A 24788-nucleotide genomic window follows, 5' to 3' on the forward strand; every position below is an offset into this window, starting at 1 on the left:
CATGTGGAAAGTGGAGTAATGGACACACAATGAGGCGTTAGTTTGGTAGGAAAATTTACTGTTCATGCCCATGTCTGCCCCTGCTGTTGTGGTGCAGAGACACTTCATGGTATGCAGAGTGCATAGAGCCTCAGGCATAAGATGTCTACTGTCTGGCCTACTAGCATAAGCAGATATAAATGTAGCATTTCTAATGCGATGTTAGGTGGGTGCACAAACAAGTATTTGCCCCAAGAACTTCATTTGTACATACATTCCTTTGAAAGGCTCCCAAACAGAAGTTGTAAGTGAATATCTGAAGGCAGAATTTGGCCCTATATTAGTAATTGGTTTAGTCAGAATTATTGGTTACATTGAACAATGCTTTAATGAAAGCTTTCCCCTTTTTTGGCTTTACTGTTAAAACAGTTTTAGGAATAGTCTTATCTAATAAAAATTTTGCTGGGAAATAGTTTCAACTTTTGACTTTACAAATCATAATTTTATTAACAGGTTCATCATAAATGACAACTGAAATAGGTTCACTCTACCTTTTATGATTATTCCCATGTTCTGTTTTATAGGCATGCCTTTTCTTATTTAAAACATTTTCTTCTGATCCTTTGATGGAAGAGTGTGTTACAAAATGTTTGCTGGCATCTTTCCTGAGTACAAATACATTCTAAATTCAAAGCTTCTGTGATTCAAAACACAATATTTGATCAGAAAAAGCTTTGGAATTAAGATTATTTCATGTCATTTTGTAAATGCTTTTTTAAAATCAAGATTAAAACTACAATGAAAAATACATCCATTACCATTTACTAAAGTAGAAACAAAATTCAATTTGAGTCTGTAACTTGAAGTTTCTGAAGTGAAGAACAGTGACTCTTTCAAGGTGATACAGAAAAGGAACAACAATGTGTTTGTGCCCTTGTTTATTTTTTTATTTATTTTTATTTTGCTTCTTTATGATGTATGAAAAAGGCAGGAAAGGACTTGAAAAATGTTTAGGTATTTATTATTTTTGTTGTCTTTAATTTCAGAAATTAAGTTCCTGTCAATCCTGTCAAACTCTAAATTTACATACCATTTCTTTGTATTGGTATAACTGCTTCAGTGCCATGGGAGATTGCACCAATTTAAATTATTTTCTCTATCAATTTAGTTAAATTGGTGCAAGCCCCATTATGGTCAACATAAGAAATAGTATTATGATGATACTAGAGATACCATCATGCAAGTGAAACCTGATAAACTGAGAAGGGAAATTATTTTGATTTAGAACTACTTAAAATGTTTTGGTTTTGTCACCACCTATTTAGCTCAAAAACCAGATTAAAAAATTGTCAGAAAAGCTTTCTTTGTTAAAATGTTCAGCACTTCCTAACCCATTCATTTATGGATGGATAAAGCTCCTAATACTCATCTGAAACTTCTCACTAATGTCGCTTCCAAAACCAGGGAGCAGCACACTTTGAATTCCCAATATTTCCAAGGTAAAGGAGAAGCAGAAAAAAACTTACTTTTTCTTGTTGCAAGTCATCTTTAAAAAAAAGAGAAAAAAGGGTGGTGTTTACTGTAAGCTGTTATCATAAAATATATACCTACCAGCTATTAAGTAAATAGCTGTTGGTAAAATCCTGAAAACCATTTTTGAGTGAAAACTTTCACTGAGGCTACGTCTAGACTACCCGCCTTATCGGCGGGTTAAAATCGATTGCTTAGGGATCGATATGTGGCGTCTCATCTAGATGCGATATATTGATCCCTGAGCGCGCTTATATCGATTCCGGAACTCCATCAACCCCAACGAAGTTGCGGAATCAACAGGGGGAGCCGTGGACATCGATCCCGCGCAGTGAGGACGGGTGAGTAATCTGATCTTAGATGTTCGACTTCAGCTACATTATTCACGTAGCTGAAGTTGCGTATCTAACATCGATTTCCCCCCGTAGTGTAGACCAGCCCTAAGTGAGAGTTTGATTGAATAAACTGAGTTGGGACATCAAGATCTGTCTCATTAACAACAGTTTTAGTTTTATTGTTCCTTTCATCCAAAGATCTCAAAGCACTTTGCAAAGATTAAACATCAAAACCACCCATATTACATATTATCTCTGTTTTTCAGATTGCAAATTGAGGCACAAAGAAATAAAGGCCTAAATTTTCAAAAGTGGTCTCTGATTTTGGAAATGTCAAATGCCTAGTAACTGATTTTGAGAAATAGGGAGCAACTACAACTCCAGAAAAAGTCACTGGGAACTGTGAGTGCTCACTTAGAACCTTTAAAAGTCATGTCCTAGGTGAATTAAGTTGAGCAACCAAAAACTGAGTTACCCAAAATCAGTAGAAACTTCAGGAAAAAAAATAGGCATAAATTAACTTGGGTTAGGTCACTCTATTAATTAGTGTTGAGGGGAAGATAAAAACCAGATCCCATTTTTCTCACCTCTTTGCTCCATCCATTAGACAACCTTTGTCCCAATCTGCTCTTTTCTTTTTTACTTTTTTTCCCCAAGGATCAACTGGAATGAACTGGAATTTCAGCCAAACAATTACAGTCTAATAAAGTTATAAGCAACTGAAAATTAGGTCTTATAATGGGAAGTGTTGGACAACCTTAATAGGTCATCCTACCAACCCCAACCATAATGTATAAAAACACCTCTTTTTATCCCATCTGATTATAATTGCCACACACGACAGAATAGCTGGATCTCCAGGCACAAAGGACACTCAATAATTGTGTTGGAAAAAAAATCTCAAACACATTCAACACAATTTAAAAAAAAATAAAGTTTCCTAAATAGAACAATGTTTGTTTTAGTTGCCATGGCATTTAATGGCAACATGCAAATTCATTTTAAAGAGTTTTTGGCTCTAGTGTATTTTCTGTTGCTCTCTTAAACAGAAAAGCATATTTTATAACATAAAAAGGATAAAGTAACACTGAATATACTATTTTTTCTTTTTATTATAGGAAATATTTTAATTTAAAAGCTAGCTCTGACTATAAAGTTTCCTCCAAATTCCTTATAGTCAATTAATTCAAAGAAAAATGGCTTCAAACCTTGATTAGAGAAGTCAGAAACATATTGGGTTGATAAACAAAGACTGGGACAGTAAAATTCTTACCATATCAAGTCAGTTTTGCATTTGCTAAATCTGAGTAGCACTGCATTCTTCTATTGCCAGCACTGAGATCAAGAGTACTTTGTATTCTAGGTGTGCATGGCAACGCTTTTGTGTTGAGGTGAGCCAAAAAAGAAGTAGCAATTAAGAAGCTCATTTTAAATTACAACTGACAACTTTAATGGAAAAGTGTGCTGTACAGTCTCATGAATATTCAAAGACAATACATACCTCTGCATAACATAAATGGTTTAAGTATTATGGATTACATTTTCTCCTTCATTTTTGCAGCAGGGAGGCATCTAGAATTTGAGTGAAGGTCTCTTAAACAATCTCATTGGGATAGCTTTAGAGCAGGGGTGGGCACACTATGGCCCCTGGGCCACATCCGGCCCGCCAGCCAATTTAATCTAGCCCTCAAGCTCCTGCTGGGGAGCAGGGTCTGGGGTCTCCTGGCAAATGGGAGCGCAGAGCCCCTTGGCTGCCCCTAAACGTAGAAGCCAGAGGGGGAACATGCCGCTGCTTCCAGGAGCTGATTCAGATAAGCGCCGCCCAGAGCCTGAACCCCTGACCCTCTCTCATGCCCTAACCCCTTGCCCCAGCCCTGATCCCCCTCCCACCCTCTGAACCCCTTGATCCCAGCCTGGAGCACCCTCCTGCATCCCAAAGCCCTCATCCCCAGCCCAACCCCAGAGCCTGCACCCCCAGCCAGAGCCCTCATCCCCCCACCCATGCACCTGATCCCCCTCCCACCCTCCAAACCCCTTGTCCCAGCCTGGAGCACCCTCCTACACCCCAAATCCCTCATTCGCAGCCCAGAACCCGCACCCCCAGTCAGAGCCCTCATACCCTTGTGCACCCAACCCCAATTCTGTGATCATTCATGGCCCGCTATACAATTTCCATAATCAGATGTGGCCCTCGGGCCAAAAAGTTTGCTCACTTCTGCTTTAGAGGGCCGAAGTCATCCTTCATTCATACTCACACAGCCTCACCAAACCAAATTCACCACAGACATCAGCTGTTGCAAAACCATTTGTAGTCAGTAGAGCTGTGCGCACACACACACCAGCAGCAACTTTGTCTCAGTTACTTCAGTGAGGTTACATGGACATAACTGAGGGCAGAATTTGGTTCATAAGGTTTTAATATTCCTTAGGCAGCGAATGGAAGGTTTGTATTTTCAAAGAGGTAGTGAGGGTGTTATGCAAAGGTATTGTCACAAATTGTTGAATTGTCTTCATAAATGTCTGTGCAATACTTTGAAAATTTATCCATTAGCATTAATGTTTCAGAGCACAAATGCAACAGGAAACACTGGAATTGTGTGTTGCAGGGCCTGGTGAGAATATAGTTCAATGCTAATATGTTCAGATAGTTTGGCTGTTTTCTTCACTATGCTGCAATCTACAACTATTCTGGGAGAGTGTAAAACAGCTGACCCATTAAACAATTTCAGAATATGCAAAAATATTAGTTACAACATGTAATTTAAACTATTTAAAAAACAACAACTTTTGCTACCATGGATTTAAGACTCTTGATAGGATACTTGTTTCAAGTAGAAATGGTCCTTGCAAGCACTTAGGGTTAAATTTATCATACTCACTCACTCTTTCAGGCAGAACATTTAGCAGCTATTTATTTAATGAGACAGGACACATTGCTAATCATACAATGATTTTGTTCGGTGGCACTAGAAAAATAGCATCTGGCTGTTTCCTGGCAAATTCTCAACCCAATCCTGCATTCCTTATATATCCCAATCTCAATAGGTATTTGACTGCAAATCAGCAGACGTTTTCAATGCAGAAGAAGTGCAGAAGTAATTAATATTAAGAGACAAATTAATAGGAGCTGTACTTAGACAACTAATGGCAGAATTTGGCTCTGGACCATTAGTTACTTGAGTCAAAGTCCTCCTCACCCAGCCCAATTAAATTAACTAGTTCCTCACAACATCTAGTTCAGACTTCAAGGGCTAAATTCTGTCCTTTAATGAATATAAGCCACTCCCACTGGCTGCAACAGAAGCCATTCATGTCAGTGCATCTGAAAGCAGAAACTGTTTCCAAATACTTTTGTTTTACTAGTGCTCCATAATAATCTATCACAGTTGTAGTCTCAGCAACAGATTTCTCCATCCTATAATTAATTTACTTACAATAAGTAAAAACAATAACTCCTTTACCTTTATATAAGAAAGAATCTACGTTATAACTGCTAACAAATAGCCTGTATTCTTAAGAAAACAAAAAGAAAATATTAAAACTCTAGCTGATGCCACTGGATGTTGTATGTATAAGTTGTAGGATCAGACCCCAAATGAAACATCGCCATCGCCCAGCCCAAGAAATGAGCAAAGGTAAGGTTGAAAAGTAATAAAAATATAAAATAAACTGATATTTCCATTACCTAACAGTGGAGTCTGAAGTCTGGAACTGCCATGGTCAGGATAATGCCCAGTATTGTAGGTGAAGAAGGGATAATGAAATGGCAATGGGCTTTTGGATTGAACACAGTAAGCAGGACCCTCCTGTTATAAGAGAAAAAAAAATCTTAATAGCAAACCTGAAGGTTTTTCAAAAAGTAGGATGTTGCCTAGCTGTATTTGGAGGCACTAAAAATGATCAAGCAACATGCATAATTCTCTCCAAAAGTAAGATAATGACACGTATTGTACCTATTTAAAAACATACTGAAAAAGCTCATGCTCTATGCAGTGTGACTGTAGCCATGTCAGTCCCAGAATATTAGAAGAGACGAGGTGGGTGAGGTAATAACTTTTATTGGACCAACTTCTGTTGGTGAGAGAGAGACAAGCTTTCGAGCCACCCAGAGCTCAAAAGTTTGTCTCTCTGACCAACAGAAGTTGGTCCAATAAAAGATATTACCTTACCCACCTTGTCTCTCTAAAATCTTGTTCTGTTATTTTGAGCTAAATTAACTTCCATACAAAGGACCCATAGAAGGCCCCTAAGCACCACTTAAGCCCTTTATACAGGTTTTAAGTAGTTGGGTATGTGTGTGGAGGGGAGAGCAGGTCCTCTGCACTAGCATGAATTCTATAAGTTACAAATGTATTATTATTAAAAGTTAACAAGTGAAAAACAGAAAAAAAATCAAGTACTTATGATCTGATCCAGAAAAATGATATTCATGTACCCTGGGTCTCACATGTTCCCATACGGGCTCTGTGATAGTTCAGATCAATCTATTCAGATGAATGGTCAGTACTCTGCTGCTGTAGCTCCCAAAGAGAAGAATTCCAGCCCTACAACAGGGGATTATAGGGAAACCTACTGGAACAGCACTCTGCTTCTTGGCAGCTTGCAGCTCCGAGTTCGCTTTACTGAGCTCTCTTCCCAAACTTGGACCCCTAATGGAGTTTCTACTGCCTTAGCCCTGGTCTACACTATGAGTTTAGTTGAATTTAGCAGAGTTAGATGGATTTAACCCTGCATCTGTCCACACGACGAAGCCATTTTTGTCTACTTATAGGGCTCTTAAAATGGATTTCTGTACTCCTCCCTGACAAGGGGATTAGCACTGAAATCGACATTGACGGGTCAAATTTGGGATAGCGTGGATGCAATTTGATGGTATTGGCCTCCGGGAGCTATCCCAGAGTGCTCCATTGTGACCACTCTGGACAGCGCTTTCAACTCAGATGCACTAGCCAGGTACACAGCAGAAGCCCTGGGAACTTTTCAGTTTCATTTCCTGTTTGGCTAGCATAGCGAGCTCATCAGCACAGGTGACCATGCAGTCCCAGAATCTCAAAAGAGCTCCAGCATGGACAAAACAGAAGGTACTGGATCTGATCGCTGTATGGGGAGACGAATTCGTGCTATCAGAACTCCGTTCCAAAAGACGAAATGCCAAAATATTTGAAAAAAATCTCCAAGGGCATGATGGACAGAGGCTACAACAGGGACCTGCAGCAGTGTCACATGAAAATTAAGGTGCTAAGGCAAGCCTACTAACAAACCAAAGAGGCAAACAGCTGCTTTGGGTCAGAGCCCCAGACATGTCGCTTCTATGATGAGGTGCATGCAATTCTAAGGGGGCCCTACCACTACCCCACCCCTGTCCATGGACACCTGCAAGGGGGGAGTCTCATGCAACTGGGATGAGGATTTGAGGGGACAAGGAAGATGAGGAGATGGAGGAGGATGAGGATAGCGCACAGCACACAAGCGGAGAAACCATTCTCCCCAACAGCCAGGAACTGTATCACCCTGGAGCCAATAATCTCCCAACCCTCCCAAGGCGGGATCACGGACCATGAAGCCGGAGAAGACACCTCTGGTTAGTGTACCTTTGTAAATATAATGCATGGTCTAAAAGCAAGCGTGTTTAATGATTAATTTGCCCTGAAGACTTGGGATGCATTTATGGCCAGTACAGCCAATCCTTTTAAATGGCCAACCCAATGGGTGCTTGGTATGGGAAAGGAGGGTGCTGCTGTTTGAAACCATTCCCACATGTTATCAAGGTTGAAGAAGCTGAAAGACTGTGGCTCACCATGGCTGCCTGCAAGCCGAATTCTGTTGCCTGGCCCTGCATATGTGATCTCTCACACCAAACTGGCAGGCCCTCAATATAAGAGGCAAAATGCGACCTTGTACCAAAAGCACATGTCCTATGTAATGTTAACAGCTTGGTTCACCATGAAAGAATCTACCCATTGTTCTCTAAAATGTGTCTTTTTAAATACTACTCTCCCTTTTTTCCTCCCGCATCTGCAAATGTTTCAATGCTCCCCCATCATCTCCATCCCAGAGGCTAGCGCAAATAAGGAAAAAGAAAAAAATGCACTCACGATTAAATGTTCTCTGAGCTCATGCAGTCGTCCCGCACTGAAAGAGCTCAGCAGAATGCGTGGAGGCAAACAATGTCAGAGTCCAGGAAGCAGAAAATGAATGCGACGACAGGAGGGACGAACGAGATGAGAGGTGGTGGGAGCAAGATAAGAGATGGTGGCAGCATGATGAGAAGAGGCAGGAGCAATGCTGAGGCTACTGGGGGATCAAATTGATATGCTCCAGTGTATGGCTGAGCTGCAGGAAAGGCAGCAGGAGCACAGACCGCCACTGCTGTGCCTGTATAACCGCCTGCTCTCCTCCTCAAGTTCCATTGCCTCCTCACCCAGATGCCCAAGAACACGGGGTGGGGGGGCACGCTCTGGGCACCCAACCACTCCACTCCAGAGGACTGCCCAAGCTTGATAAGCCAGGGGAGTAAGAGGTGGGCTGGGATCCCCCAGGATCACCACTGGCATTTCAACATTGCCAATGGCCATCCACTGGTTGGGAAAAAGTCTCTGCTTGTAACTGTCTGAACAGTCCTGTGTTCTTAAATATGCACGCTTCATACACCTTCCCTGACCAGCCAAGATTGATGTTAATGAACCATCCCCAGTGATCTACCAATGCTTGCATAATAACAATAGAGAAGTAGCCCTATTTGCTGATGTACTCTGAGGCAAAGTGGGCTGCAGCCAAGCTAAGGATACTCATGCCATCTATTGCTCCACTGCAGTTCAGGATCCCCACTGCTGCAGATCCATCCACTATGTCCTGCCCACTGCCAAGAGCCATAGTCCTGCACAGCAGAAGACTATTAATGGCTCTGCACTCTTGCATGACAACAGCCCCCACAGTGGATTTTCCAGCTCCAAAATGATTTGCCATGGACAGTTAGCAAGCCACCATTGCAAGTTTACACAGTGTGATTGCCACTTGTTTCTCCACTGTCAGTGCAGCTCTCATTCTGGTGTCTCAAGGCTGGAGGGTGGGTGTGAGCTCAGCACACAGATCCAGGAACATGGCCTTTTGCATCTGAATGTGCTGCAGTCATTGCTCATCTTCCCAAGACCACATTACATTACAATCCCACCAGTCAGTGCTTGTTTCTCAGGCCCAGAGGCAGTGCTCCATTATCTGCAGCTGCTCTGTGAATACCAAAAACAACCTTGAATTGGTTTTTGCTACATCCCACAGCAATCAGTCCTCCATGAAATTGTCATGTTCCCCGCTGATGACGTTCTTCTTGCTGCTCTGTAAATACCAAAGCTTGCAACACTAATGCAGAACTGTGCACATTCCAAGCTTCTGTCAGAGATTGTGGACAGCGAGAAGGACCATATGCAGGTTCATGGGATTTTTTTTAAGGTGTGAAAATTATGGGATATGAATGACATTATTGGATGGAGAAGTTGCCTGATGGGAACTTGAGTCCTAGCTTCCAGTCACCCTTGCGTGGCTCGTTTCTGTTTCACCTTGCATTGTCAACACTTGGCAAAAGATAACAAGCTGGATGGTGGTGAGTTGCACACTTGGATAACTTCCCATAGTGCACCACACTGTGCATTGAAGAAAGCACTCCTGGTGAGTGCATGCAGCACTGATGCAAAAAGCCAAATATGCATGTGTATGAGCAGTATACTAAGTGTGGCAGCTTATATGCTAATGTAACTTTTGTCAGACAAAGTCTGTAGCATAGACATGGCATTAACTTATTTCAGACCACTAGTTTCAAACCTATTCTCTGCTCTCTTTTCAGTTTGCTTCCTCCAGGAACCACATACTGGGTCAGCATCAAGTTGCATGCTGAGAAATCCAGGTTGATGAGTGCCATTTATTAAACATGGAAGAGATACATGCTAAATCCAAAGGTCAGTCTGAGGGGATGTTTAAGCTGGCCAGCTTCCCCTGTGGTTGGACACTGGAGTACACCAAAGGAAATTTTTCAACATTTATCAAAAATGGATTATTATGAGGGACATCAAATTCTAGTTCATCCAAGAGTTCTGTCTGATCAAAATCCAGCCCTATTATCCAATATTTAAGAATTAGGCTATTTGCAAGACAGTGGTCAAGTCCCCCCTGCACAAAAGAACTGCAGGTTCAGAAGGAAAGCATTCAAGAAATCCATGCAAAGTGTGAAGATTACTTTTGTTTTCATGCCCATATAACTTGTTCCACATCATATAGTAATGAAGTTGCATGTTATTTTCTCAATTTAATCATTTCTCTGCCATTACTGGGGCCCAGGCATTGGGCCTCCTCAATCCATCCTATTCTGTCCCTGCAACATATAACTGTCTGTTCTCCTGTGGGCTGTAATACTTTGGTCTAATTTCAGTTGTTGGGTTTAGTGTGAAGGTGCTGGGAAGTGTTGGTGGCCTGCAATATGCAGAAGGTCAGATTAGATATCTGGTAGTATATTCTGGCCTTAAACTCTATAACTCTAGAGGTAGCCAACAAATACTAGGGAAGTTCACAGTTTACTACATAACAGACTTGGTACTTAATGATACTAATTACAGAGTATCTCTAAATTACAGACATGAGTAATAGGTGCCATGAGTACCTACTTTTTAATCCATATAATTTTAAAACTCCCATTCTGAGAAAATACATACACATTAGGCTGGGTTCAGGCTTGCCTTATATCAATTTTGCTTAGTGCTCCAAATGTACATATATAGATTTGTTACAGTTACTACTAGACACTGAATGTGTTATAATCATTGAGTCCTAATGGTGAGCTCAACTATAAAAAGCAAGTGGAAGTTCATAAAATATCACAATAACCTCTAAGAATAAATGTTTTTGGGAAAAGGCTCAAAAAGTGGGACAGACAGGCTGATTAGTCTAATCAAAAAGGCCTAATGATATAATTCAAGGACTGTGTCAAGATCATTCTTGGTAAACAACAAAAGCACGAAACCAGAATACAAGAAACCAAAATTGGTGTGTTGGAAATCAGGCCTCATTGGTGGACAAAATAATGAGGGGATGGGTTATTCCACCCACCACTCCTTTTTTGGGTCCTTATAAAAAAAGACTTTGGGGAGAAAAACTGGCTACTGAGCAATCATCACCATCATGGCTGCCATGCCACCCCCTTGACCTAGTCTCCTTAGATTCCAGACCTTCTTCATCCTAATCCTAAGAGAAGTTCTGATCAGACTGGGCCAGAGAGAGGGACCCAGATGACATCATCACCTCTACCAGCTCTGGATGAATCCCAACCACCACCTGGGGTGTGATACTTTGTCTCTCTCTCTCTCTCACACACACACACACCCCTCCCTTTGTGTGTTCTTTTCCTTCCCCACCTTATTTCTTCTCTTTCCAATCACACAACTTTTTCTTTCTGTCTCGTAAGAGTCTGGCCTAGTCAACGAAGGATATATCTAACCTAGCAGAGTTACAGTGCCGCTCAGAGAGCGCTGAAGGGAAACGGTAGTTGTGTGTTCACACTCTCAGCTGCCTGTGCAATAGTGTGTTCACACTTGTGGCACTTGCCAGAAGTCTTTGGAGCGGTACACTCTGGGCAGCATCTCTTCCTCTTCTGCCATTATGAGTTGTGGGAAGGCGGAGGGGGTTGCGGGGCATCCTGGGTCCTGTTCCAATGCCTCCTGATGCATTGCTTCGCATCCCAGCAACCCCTCTGCTTCCGTCTGCATTTGGTGCCATCTTTCAACGGTTTGTGTACTGTGCACTCTGCAGGTCTGCAGGAATGGATCCCACACTGTTGACCAATATGCTGCTCGCTCTCACCAACATGTCATGAGTGGCAGTGGAGTTATTCCTTAAACTACAAAGGCAAGAGGAGTATGACATTGATCTCACCATGCACAGTTGCTACGACACGAGATTGCTTATAGCATTCACAAAGGTGCTGACCACAGTGGAATGCCACTTTTGGGGTTGGGAAACCAGCACTGAGCAGTGGGATCACATTGTCCTGCACGTCTGGGATGATGAGCAGTGGCTGCAGAACTTTCGGATGAGGAAAGCCACGTTCATGGGACTGTGTGATGAGCTCACCTCAGCCCTGTGGCGCAAAGACACAAGAATAAAAGCTGCCCTGTCACTGAAGAAGCTCATGGCGATTGCACTGTGGAAGCTGGCTACTCCAGGCTGCTACTGATTAGTCACTAACCAGTTCAGAGTGGGAAAGTAGACCATTGGACTTGTGTTGACAGAAGTGTGCAGGGCCATTAATTGCATTCTGCTTTGAAAGACCATGACTCTGAGCAACATGCATGACACTGTGGATGGCTTTGCACAAATGGGCCTCCCTAACTGCAGACAGGGGATAGATGGCACACATATTCCAGTTTTGGCACCAGACCACCTAGCCACTAAGTACATTAATCAGAAGGGGTATTTCTCAATGGTTCTTCAGGCACTTGTGGATCACTGTGGGCATTTCACGGATATTAACACAGGCTGGTCCAGAAAGGTGCATGATGCACGCATCTTTGGGAACACTGGCCTGTTCAGGAAGCTGCAAGCAGGGACTTTCTTCCCAGAGCAGAAGATCACCATAGGGGAATTCAAAATGCCTGTTTAAAGGCCCGCTGGCACTGTCTATATGGAGGCTGGACCTGGCCAATGATAATATTCCTATGCTTATAGCCATGTGCTGTACGCTCCATAATATCTGTAAAGGGAAGGATGAAAGTTTCACTCAGGGCTGGACTGCTGAGGCTCAGTGCCTGGAGGCTGAATTTGAACAGCCAGAGACCAGGGCTATTAGAGGGGCATAGTGTGGGGCTATAAGGATCAGGGATGCCTTGAGGCAGCAATTTGAAGCTGAAAGCCACTAATGTTTGTTGCAATGCTTAGGAGTGCAGTGGTTGTAATGCTAGGAGGTGATTGAGATTGGTGCAGACGATGCACTATGAAAGTGTAAGAAAATCGCTTGTTGTTTTGCAGGGCTCCGTTTGCTTTCAATTAATGGAATAAAGATCGCTTTCAAACCAACACAATACTTTTGTTAAAAAACAACAACTGGAGGAGAGAGACAAACAAAAACCACATTAGCACTGTGGAGGATGGGAGAAGGGAAAAGGTGGGGTCCCAGGTCAGTTAAACATTTGTGTATGTCCAGATATCATATCCAACCTTCTCCTTTGGAATACCGTGCAGCAGGTACACAAGCCTTCTTTCTGCAACCCTACTGCCGCCAACAACTAGCTTTAGCTATTCCCAAAAATCAAAGCCACTTACCAGGGGCCTCCTCTCCTGTTTGCACTTTGCCAAGCTCGGACATCTATGACTGCCTAGCCTTCTCTGGGGTAGAGAAGAGCTCCTGGCTGCTTGCATCTCTGATCTCCAAGTGGTCTTCTGCCTCTGGGTCCCCCCCATCCACATCTTCGTCCAAGATTTCATCCTCCTGGCTCTGTCCACTCTCAACTGGCACATAAGCCATCAAAGTATACATGGTGGTCTTTGCAGTGGAGGTGGTGTTGCCGCCGAGTATTGCGTCCAGCTCTTTGTAGAACTGGCAGCTTGCGGGCACAGCACCGGAGCAGCGATTTGCCTCCAGCGCCTTGTGGTAGATGTTCCCAGGGCCACCCAGAGGATTCAGGGGGCCTGGGAAAAAGCAATTTCGGGGGCCCCTTCCATTAAAAAAAAGTTGCAATTCCATAGAATACTATATTCTTGTGGGGCCCCGCCCAGAGCCTGGGGCAAATTGCCCCACTTGCCCCACCCCCTCTGGGCAGCCCTGGGCGTTCCACAGTGCCTTCACTTTGACCCTTGCACTGAAGTGTGTCCCGGTCATACATCGTGAAATTTGTCCATAGGTATCATCATTCCTATAGCTGGAGCACAGCAGGGACTGGACAGCCTTCTCTACCCAAATGCTGATGAGGTCCAGCAGCTCAGCATTGCTCCAAGCAGGGATCACATGGTGCGTGGAGCAGGCATGGCCACCTGGAAAGATGTGCTGAGACCACTGCAGGGGTCACCGAGCAAACTGGAAGGGGACTTTCAAAATTCCCAAGGACTGTATGGGGTCGGGATGACGGTTGGTCACCTGATGTCAGGGCAGTAGAGTTCAAACCGCTGACCAGAGAGGTGAGAATAGGCATTGTGGTACGCCTCTGTCATAACTTTCCTACTCAGATCTGAACCTTAGAGTTCAGAACATGAGAAGCTAGCATGAAACCTCCAAACTTAATTACCAGCTTGGATCTGATATCGCTGCCACCAGCCAGAGAATTCCAGTGTCTGGCTCACTCTGATCTCCCCAAAACCTTCCCTGGGGGACCCCAAGACTCAAATGCCCTGAGTCTCACCACAAAGGGAAATAACCCACTTCCCTTCCCCCTCTTTACCTTCTCCCAGATTTCCCCGTCCTGGGTACTCTAGGATATTTCCTGCTTCAAGTCCTTGAAACACAAGTACCGAGAGATCAAATCTCTCTCTCCCCTCACCCAGAGGGTATGCAAAGTCAGGCTTAGTAGAACTAACACAAAGAGATTTTCCCCCTCCCTTCGTTTCTTAGCCTTAACCAGTGAAAAAACTCAAACAGGTCTTAAAAAGAAAGCTTTATATAAAAAGAAAGAAAAAGACATAAAAATGGGCTCTGTATCAAGGTGACAATATACAGGGTCAATTGCTTAAAAGAAAAAAAATGAATAAACAGCTTTATCCAAAAAGAATACAATTTAAAACATTCCAGCAACTACACACATGTAAATACAAAAAAACAATATAAACCTATTGTCTTACTATCCTTGTACTTACAACTTGGAAACAGAAGATTAGAAAGCCTGGAGATTCCTGTGGTCACTCTCAGAGCCCAGAAAAAGAACAGACCAAGAACAAAGGACTCACACCCAAAACTTCCCTCCACCCAGATTTGAAAAAGTCTTGTTTCCTGATTGGTCCTCTGATCAGGTGTTGTTTGTTACCCCTTTCCAGGTGAAAGAGACATTAACCCTTAGCTATCTGTTTATGACAGCCTCTTGGAAGCCAATCATAATGCAGTAATTGTCCAGGGTGTCTACACTGGCACCGCAGTGCTATAACCCCAGCACAGAAAGCTCTACACCTCTCATTGGGGTGGTTTTTTTACAGCGCTGCAACTGTTTCTGCGCACAAAGTGGCTTGGGTATACCTCAGGAGTTACAACGTGGAAAGCTGCTTTACTGTGTAGAAACTTGCCAGTGTAGACAAGGCCTACGACTGTATATTTGGTAAGCCTGTAACCAGAGACGCAGTTCATTGCAATACCCTAACCAGCCACTGGTACAAATTTGCCAGGTCTTGGCATGGCTGATAAGACTGTTTGCTGTGCCTGTGTTTTTTGAGCAGTGAGGTTGCAAATAAAAGTCAACATCAGACACAGAAGTTGCATTTTCTGTCTTTGCTGTTCTTTTCCTCTTCCCTCTTGCATGCGTGTTTGACTTGTTTTGGTCTTCTAGGACACAGGAATGGACTTTAACAACAACTCCAGCCCATCTGAACTAGCTTCTTTTCTCCCCCGGAAAAGGACAATTACCATATTTAACATCACCTAAAAGAGTGTCAGATAAGGGAGTTTTCCTTCTAAAAACTCTCTCCAGCTAAAGGGAAGGGGAGCAAGGGGCAATGCTAAAATGAAATCCTTACTTAATACATTTCAAATGCTCTAACTGTTTTTCCTTCTTTTCTGTATCTTTAATACAAGGTTAAAAGGATATTTAATGGTGTTTTTGTCATGTTGCTAAGCAGGCTAAGATCTTCATATACTAAACACTGAACATTGTTTAATACTGGACAGCTAAGGTCATGATTCTTTGGATCCATATATTCTATCTAAATAAATACAACAGAGAATACTATAGCACCTACAAGATCAATTTTATCAGGAGGCTAATCAGTAGATTGAACCTTGAATAGAAGTATTTTTGTTCAGTACTTGGCAACTTTAAGAATACAGATTGCCAACTCTGATGCATTCTTATTATCATCTCTCTCAACTGTACTTCATCGAAAGGTACCTTACCCAAATTTTTCTTTGTTCTTTAATGTATCTGTGTGCTACAGACTTTGGACACCACATTTCAGCTAAACAGCACATGTTGGGATATAATTTAGGACTCTGAATGGGTCTTTGAAGAATCATCGTTAGTGGTCAGTAAGACAGACACAGTGGAGGGTGGTGAAAGTCACTATACATTTGCCCAGTACTTTGCATACTGCTCCCAGATAAATAAAGCTAGTCCTGACTTTCTCTGACTTACTTTCATCTAATATGTTGCTCGATGGAAGAAATAACATGAAGGGTTGTAGCAAATCCTACAGAGCTGACAATTCTACATCAAGCGTTTCATCATAGTTTCTAGTATAACTATTAGGATTTGCATGTTTAATTCCTCATGCATAATGAAAATTCTTCCTAATTCTCCCATGAGAAATGGGATTTACTGCCCTTCTCAGAAGCAGCTGGAAGCTCCACCTACCCAAACCCACAGACCTTGAGGCATTCACAACTTTCATCCACCTTCCTCCCTCCCATCTTTTTACAGCATGATTATAGTGTTCCATGGGGCAGACAGGGAACCCACACACGTTACTGTAAAAACTTATGCAGTGACTTGCAATACTTTGTTTCATTAAAAAAAATGGAGATATACCTATCTCCTAGAACTGGAAGGGACCTTGAAAGCTCATTGAGTCCAGCCCCCTGCCTTCATTAGCAGGACCAAGTACTGATTTTTGCCCCAGATCCCTAAGTGGCCCCCTCAAGGATTGAGCTCACAACCCTGGGTGTAAGCAGGCCAATGCTCAAACCACTGAGCTATCCTTCCCCCTTCCATGGAGGAGGGGGAATTGTGGAGAATGGCTGACATCTCCATCCCCTCCTTACCAATACAAATCCTGAAAAGGGGTTTCCATTAAATCAGGAAAGAGAAGAATGCTACATTCTCTTCCATGTGTCCTCCCCAGCTAGGGTCTGTGGGTTTAGGCTGCCTTTTGCTTACCAGAGTGGAGCATAGGGCACCTAAAACTATATAAGGGAGCTCTGTCCTAATTCATTGACTGCCTTCATCTCCTCAGTCCAACAAGTTTCCTGTCCCAGAAAGGACTGGCAATGAGCTGTGTCAATTCTTAAATCATTTTGAGAATTTTATTGCCATAGCAACTGTGTGTAGGCATTTAAACATAGCAACAGACTTTTTATAGAATTTTCTTGGTTGTCAAAGTCACATATTCTTTTATTTTCTTAGCAGATGCTCACAAGATAAATATAAAAAGATGATAGTGCAGTATCTAACCTACAGGAGGGAAAAACCTCTTGTAACTGCATGAAATACTTTTGTAACCTTTGAATCATATAAACTGGCAGTGCACGTTGTGAATTTCTGTACATTTTTATGGATCATTGGAGCAGAAGTTAAAAATCAGGGTAGCTGAGTACTGTATCTATAGCTAATAGTTACAGTAACAAGATATGGTTAATAAAGGCAAAAGTTATTAAGCTTAAAGGTCCAGCTACAATTAATTTTAGAAAGAGGAAGGAAATTCCATCGACTCTGACATTTACTTATGAAACAGTAGGAGCGTCTTCCTCGTTAGTAACAGAAGGGGTACTACTTTAATATCTTCTGGGGAAGGTGGATGGGGCAGTGGATTTACCCTCCCTTCTGAGTGGCAATCAAAATTCATTGGGCCAGACCCTTAGCTGATGTCAATTGGCATAGCTCTACTGATTTCAATGGAGATACACTGATTTACAAGATTTGCCCTACTGTATCTTAAGGACCAAACTGCATCTCATCACTTACCAATATACAATTTAAAAAGTTACTCTTCTTTGATATGGTATTTTTCGTTCAGGTTCTCAGACATTGTGCCATTTCTGCAACTGGTGAGTGAAAAATACTGATCAGTTTAATATAATGCAACTTCTGAACCCATTCCAACACATGGAAATATCAAGAAGCATAATTGCAGATTTCCTGAGAAGTCCTGTGGTATTATTCACCTTTCTGTTATGATTTTATGTCAGTCTTGTATAAACTGGGGTAGTTGATGTTTGCCATTTTACTGACAAACACCATGCTAGATCCATTAAACAGGAAATGTAAAAGGCCTTTAAAAAAAGTCAAATTCAACAGGAAATGTCAAAAGCATCTTACAAGTGCAAGGTTTTTAATATTGCAGCAAGTCCTTCCCATCGGTGTACCGTACGTGAATTTCAGAACAAACATTTTAGTGCAGTGCTGTATTCAAAAAGTTTGTCACAAAAGTTTAGCATAGAGGTGTGATATGTACAACTCAGATAATACATCCCATTATGTCCACGGCAAGTCTTCCTACCACACAATGATTACTCTTTTGTTGCCATGCTTCTTTAGTACTGCTGGAAATAGGTACAGTATCAGTGGTATGTGACTGAGACAGTACAAGTTCCAAAACTCCTAGTATGCCATGCTGAATGTACCCTATATCCAAGGATTAGCATTTGACAAATCAAGACATGCAAATATTTCATTTTCCTCATTCTGCTTTACTGACCACTGTTATTTGTAAGACCTAAATCTACCTCCATCTAAAACAGCAGGCAAAGCAATTATGACAACTATCATTCCAGAAAGCAAGTTCTGCAGGAAGTTTGTTAAAATGTAATCACCATTCAGAAGTGTCAAGATGATGAGCACTAGTAGAGCTACTATGTGGGGAAGCTTTCATTAAGAACAGTATTTATCCCAGTGTAGAGATCTGCACAAGGAAGGTCTTATACCCCAATTAAAACCATAACATGGCGCCTAAGCATTGTACAGACCCTGTGCAGGCCTTCTGCAATAATATACATTTCACCATCTATACTTATTGTCACTAGATTTAGCTGCAACCAGCCACATCATGCCATTTCCATGAGTACTGAAGGTAACTACATTCATTCACTCTTGAAAAAGAAAAATAAGAGCAGTACAGTGGCTAAAATGTCTTCAGCTCTTGTCAAATAAGTCAAAGCCGTGTGTGTATTTTTATACTTTGTTAAAATATTTCCCTTCCCCCTCCACAATTTCTTCTTTGAGTTATGATTGAACATTTTATTTTAATTTCTGCGTACAGCAGTTAGGGCACAGTTCACCATTACTGAACATGCTGCTAAATTTCCCAAACAGGAAATGTTAATAATTTATGTCTCTCATTTTATGCTACCCTGTTGAGTACACTCCACTGTCCCAGTTAGCCTGTATCACAAGTCAAAAGAAACTGCTAGAACACTCAGAGAAGGGAACCAGTTTGCTTTTTCATTGCAGGGCTTGTTTTTTAAGATTTGAAACAGATGCCACTCTACACACCTTGCTATTTATTGGTGCATGGGTACAAAGCAAGATGGGTTAAAAATCAATTTGTTCTTGGCCAAATTCACAGATTTCAGACTCTTATTTCCTCTGAAGTATCATAACCTTCCTCTGTGGTATTCATTAAGGGCTTGTTGCTGTTCCATTGAAGTCAACAGCAGTTTTGCTGTTGAATTCAATAGTATAGGATTGGAGCCACAGAGTCCACGTATAATGTCAGCATTGCAGAACACTTTGCATTATTACATAAGCACTAACAACTTTATTCTTCTGACAACCCCCTGACCCAAAGCATACATACTTGTCCTCCTAGACACAGGAGTACAAAACATACTGTACCTGCATATTTCAGTATGCAAGCTTTGCAACCAATGAAACTAACGACGTGAATTCTCCAAGAAAGACAGCCTCTTTATCGCTAGATATGTAACTACTCAAAACTCCTATTGACTGAAGAACAACAACAAGGATCTGGATGTTATGACACAAGGATAACAGTCAAAAACCATATTCCCTCTTCACTTGCAAGATGAGTATTTCGATATGTATGTAATTTGGATGAATATGTTATGTAATGTAGTTCTACCATGCAACTTTCTGGACTGACAAGCCACAACAGGACATGCATTTGTAGGTTACTGGTGAATTGTGAGGTATAAAATCTTTGGACCTTGTGCCTACAGCCCCGCCCCCAAAGTGGACAAATAGCCTACTAACACATATACTGGCATGCTTTCTTCAGCTTATTACATTTCAATTTTTATTTCTTTAAATAAAATTTCAATCTTTTTGGGGGTAGGGAGTTATATAATATATCATTCTACAACGGAAAGACTTCACAGAAGAAGGGTAAGATAAATCAGTAGAGAAAGAACCCTGGCTGCCTCACTCTACTGCAGGAGCAAATTTTGTTTATTTGTCGGCCTGGATTAAGCAAACCAAATCCTGTCAAATCTCTGCCCCTCAGTTACATGCTTTCCCTGACAGACACTTATTCCCATCTTTACTGTCCTCTTCTCCTCAAATCTCAAGATCCTCCTCCCTTCCTCCACAGAAATGAACCCTGCTTCTCAGGAGCTGTCTGTTGAATGGAAGCAACTCAGGCAATATTTCAAAACTCTGTCTTCATAATCATAGTTCCCCTTAACTTATCAAATGCATAATTAATGTAATTAACACAGAGAGACACTATCACTGGTTACTGGACCTCTCTCCATTCATAAACCCCCATCACTGGCTTCTGAGTCTCCTCTCCATCACTGATACCTAGTTTCCAAACAGTCTCACTCAGACCCACTTCCACAAGGGAGCAGGTGTAAAGGCACCAGCAGGAGTTCCTTATCCCCAATCCCCATAGAGGGTCTGAAGGTCAGGATGGGGGAAGGGAGCTGTGAGATTCCTCTCTTTTTCTGTTCCACAAACCTAAGGAAGAGGCAGCCAGCCCACTAGATGGCTAGTCTCTCTCTCCCCCTCAAAAAGGTTATGGATGTACTTTCCTTTGCCTGGAACTGCAGCAGGTTCTTTCTTTCTTTCTCACATGCCTGAAACCAGGAGTGGGCAGAGAGCAGTGATGAAAAGTGGTTGCAGCCCTTGACTATCTGAACCAGCTGATCAGGGCCCAACTTGCTCTGCCCGTCTAAGCACTCTGATACTATAGTGGTGGGCAGCATACTACCTAGATAGATGCACAAGACAGATAGATGGAGTGAAGTTATAGTGGACAGGTAGAGTAAGATATATTCATATGCTGTATTTTCTCAGTCACTCAGCCCCAGCTCTCTATCAGTAGCTGCTGGGTTAGCAGAGACATCTCCCCTGGGAATCTGGGGCTAAAGGAATACCACACAACCTTCATATGTAGAGGACATGACCCTAGAAAATAGACACTGCCACCTCTTTGGACCAATTTTCATCACCAGCTCCCTAATTCCCATTCCCACTAGCTACCAGCTGCTTCAGGTGTTCTGCAGTATTAGTTGAAAAGTGACTAGTATTAGCAGGTTGGCAAGAGGCAGAGAGTCCAGTGGCCCCAACCCTTGGCATCAGTTGCCTCCTGCAGTGACAGTATACTGGACCACTTTCTCTCCCCAACACCCTCAAATCCTTGGATCTATAGATCCAGCCACTGAGTAGCCATTGGTCCCCTCTCTGGTTGGTGCCTGGATCCATGGACTGGGACTTAGGCTATCACTGACCCCCCCTAAAAAAATGGACAAAATGAAAGGTAATGAGATACATAGATACATGCAGACACCACAGAATTCTAGGAAGTTTTCTAGAAGGGATACTATCAGCGCCTATAAGTTAGCTCTAAAAGTGATTAAATAAAGTGGTAAGCTTAGCTACTATATCACAGCCCCCAATTAAAAACAATTATTGTGAATACAGATCCAGAGCCTTAGGTATCAGTGCATGAGTGCTACCTGTATTTTTTATACTAAGTATGATTGTTTTTAATGATAGAGTTATAACAACTATAACTCTGGGTATTACATTCTTTACATTATATTCTTTCTTTCTTGGTTTAACACAACAATTGACAAGTTGCTGTTAAATGCGATATTAACAAAAGATACCTCTGCCCTAGGGGCAAGCATGAGAAGATGTTTAAACTGAAAAGAAGAAGTTAGTCCAGTCTACATATGAAGTTATAAATAAAATATGCAATGGTCCAAATTCCTTCTACGTATGATCAACAACTGGGAATCATCACGCACACTGAAAGGACATAGATAATGCCACAAGTGAAGATACATGCAAGTCCAGTAGATCAGAGTAATGCCCTTAGATACTGGAATGGAAATTGGAGTTCCCTATAGTACATCATTTACTTTTTCTAATGTATTGGATTGTTTCTTACTTTGTGTCACTCACAAATCTGAGCTGAATTTTGCAGGCTGTATTTTGTCATTTCCATTCATCTAGGTGGCCCAATTATAAAGCCTAATAAATGTATTAATTTACAGTTACAGGATATTTATTATTAGGGTACTAATAGATGCAAGGTCAACATTATCAATGATTTAAAGAATGATCAACTAGTGTAGTGTACTAAAAATAGCCACTAATGAAAGACTCAAATTTCAGAGAAAAATAGAAGTGAAGTAAATCATGTTTGTAACTGGATCTGAATGTTAAAACAATTAAGAAATATTTGCCATATTCTCTTGAAACTAGATGTAGTGATCTTTCACTTACAGTGTACACAACACCTACGAATGTCAAACATAAATGAAGTAACTATTTGCAGGAACTCTGTCTAGATTCAAAACAAAAATGCTTCTTCTAAAGAGCATGCAGCATAAACTAATGTAGGTTTCTATTCTCTCCATGTGTACTTAGTTGCACAGGAATTTTTCACCAGTTGAAACCAAGCTATTTTTTAGAAGCTTGAAATCTAACTCATTAATGAACATTTATATTATTAACATGATGGCTGGCCTAAACTTTCATGATCTTGATCTGAATTCTCATTTACATAATATATTATTGCAACATATTATGTTTACATATTTCTATCCGAAAAGATGCTTAGCATGCATATTTTTAATCACAAGAAGTATTTTTAAAATTTTAAATTACCAAGGAAATGTAACTATCAATAGCTTCAGCATAGACTTAAATTGAAATTTGAAATATCAGAAACCTCAAATACTGTTTTAAAAAAATATTTACTTAGAATTTTAATATATTTCAATGTGTTGAGTGGGGGGGATTATTTTCAATAGATATTGAAGAATTACAGCAGCTAAGTTAGTTGTAACTTATCAGCATTCATTTACTCTTACTGGCATTAAAAGCAAAGATGTACTATATAAAGAAAAGGTTCCGGAAATGTCTTGTAAAAGACAGGTTCCAGAGACAAGTAGGTAATCCATCAAAATGAGCAACTCTGGTGCATACACTGTTAAAAGAGTGCATGCAAGGAAGACGACCATACAACTGTGTGCTAAATATAATGAGCTCATTTTAAACTTATTTATCTATAAACATTTCAGGGTACTATCTAATTATCTCAGACAGCACAATACAGTTTCCGACAATTCTGAATCAGGGTTGCATTTAATTACTGATTACCTACCTTTCTTTAGCAAACTTCCGTCTAACCAGCACAGACTTTTCTTTACCATACTTGTCTGTTCCCAAAACAGAATGCAAGAAGAATAGGTCGTGCTACACTCATTTTTTTTTAAGACAGTCAATTTAATGGAAAAAAATCTACCCAAGTAAGTTAAGTATCACAACAATGAGGTACTGTACCTTTAAGGAGGAAAAATGGTTCCGTTCTGGTTCACAGCTGAAGGAGACAGCTTATTCTTGGTTACACAGATTACTTACCTAAAACTGAGTTATTCCTCTTTTTCCCCTCAGGCGAGCCTCTCTCTCACTCTTGGGAGCTTTTACCATTTAAGGTCAATGTTACATCTGGCTCTATTAACTAAGCTGAAGCAGTTTCTAACTCAAGAGACCCAAGACGGTCAGCAGACTAACATTAGAAGAGAGTTTCAATTTAAAGTAACTCTTCAGAAAGCCCCCTTCTTCTGACTCCGAGAGAGTGGTAGAATAAAAGGCTTTCCCTATTCTGGCATAAGCCTCTGAGAACAAAAAGACGCAGATACCCCATTAGCATTCTCTGAGTTCACTGCATGTGAGGATCTACGTACTCATTTCTGAATAACAGATTAAAAATGGGCAAGTGGGAAGAACAGATGAAATACGATTTTCATCGTAATGTGTTAACCCTTACTATGAAATTGTACAGAAATAAACGTCATTATTTGGAGAAGTTTTTCCTTTGGTTGGTCAGAGGCAGCCTAAATTAAATGACCCACTCAAAAGGCATGTGAACTTGTAAAGAACATTGGCCTCTTTCCAATATTGGGCCTTATTCTTCCCTCACAGAGTATGAGTAACTCCCATTAAAGTCAAGGGGGATTGCTCACATCCTGCAGGGAGAGAATTCTGCCATTTCAACAAGATAATAAATAGTTTTCTTTTCAATGTTTTATATATAAAGAATTGAGATTTAAAAATCCTAACTCTGTGACAGCCAACTGTTGAGCTCCTAATTTTTATATTTTATTTTATTTTGTATTACAGTAGCACCCAGATCAGGACCCCATTATATGAGGTGCTATACAAAAAAATGGGGGGCAAGTTGCATAGAACACAACAGAGGAGCAGGTGGTGAGTGGGGAGATAAGTGTGACAGAAATAACAGCACAAGATTGTACATACTAGCTTGATGTAAAATTTGAAGACTGTATAATTGGAGTTGGTTTAAGTGAACAAGAGATAATAATGAATCACTATTAGGCCACCTTCCAAGCCATTATCGTGCAGCAGATGACCATGACCATCATGGCAGAAGTGGGTCATAAAGAAGGGATTTGAAGGAAAACAAGGGCCTTTGTGAATTTTCCCCATGCTGTCCTCTGGCTTTTCTGATCCTGTCCATATCTAAAGCCCCTATAAACATCTCATTACAAATCCACTAGGTCATACAATACATTCCTTGCTAGTGTATGTTTCTTATGGTACAGTGGTTTTCAACCTTTTCCAT

At 41.3% G+C, this 24788-nt stretch overlaps 1 protein-coding gene across 9 annotated transcripts in view; it reads right to left on the reverse strand.

The window, feature by feature from the left end:
- Positions 1-24788, reverse strand: part of IRAG1 (inositol 1,4,5-triphosphate receptor associated 1) — a 155387-nt gene that overhangs the window by 106260 nt on the left and 24339 nt on the right. The window contains exons 1-2 of one of the 9 annotated variants that reach the window (XM_050955053.1): positions 23564-23895; positions 5530-5650 (exon numbers count right to left, since the gene is read on the reverse strand). The exons of 1 other annotated variant lie outside the window; for it this stretch is intronic. Coding sequence is in view for 4 of the 8 variants with exons in the window: in XM_050955051.1 (XP_050811008.1) it covers positions 2432-2448 (17 nt within the window). In the remaining 4 variants the exon portion in view is untranslated. Of the gene's footprint in view, positions 1-2431; positions 2509-5529; positions 5651-23306; positions 23441-23485; positions 23896-24788 lie in introns of those variants that run through there. 7 more of the 9 variants (XM_050955054.1, XM_050955055.1, XM_050955056.1 and 4 more) reach the window with 7 other exon arrangements.

This window comes from Gopherus flavomarginatus, chromosome 5, assembly GCF_025201925.1.
Source record: "Gopherus flavomarginatus isolate rGopFla2 chromosome 5, rGopFla2.mat.asm, whole genome shotgun sequence".
Classification (NCBI taxonomy): Eukaryota; Metazoa; Chordata; order Testudines; family Testudinidae; genus Gopherus; species Gopherus flavomarginatus.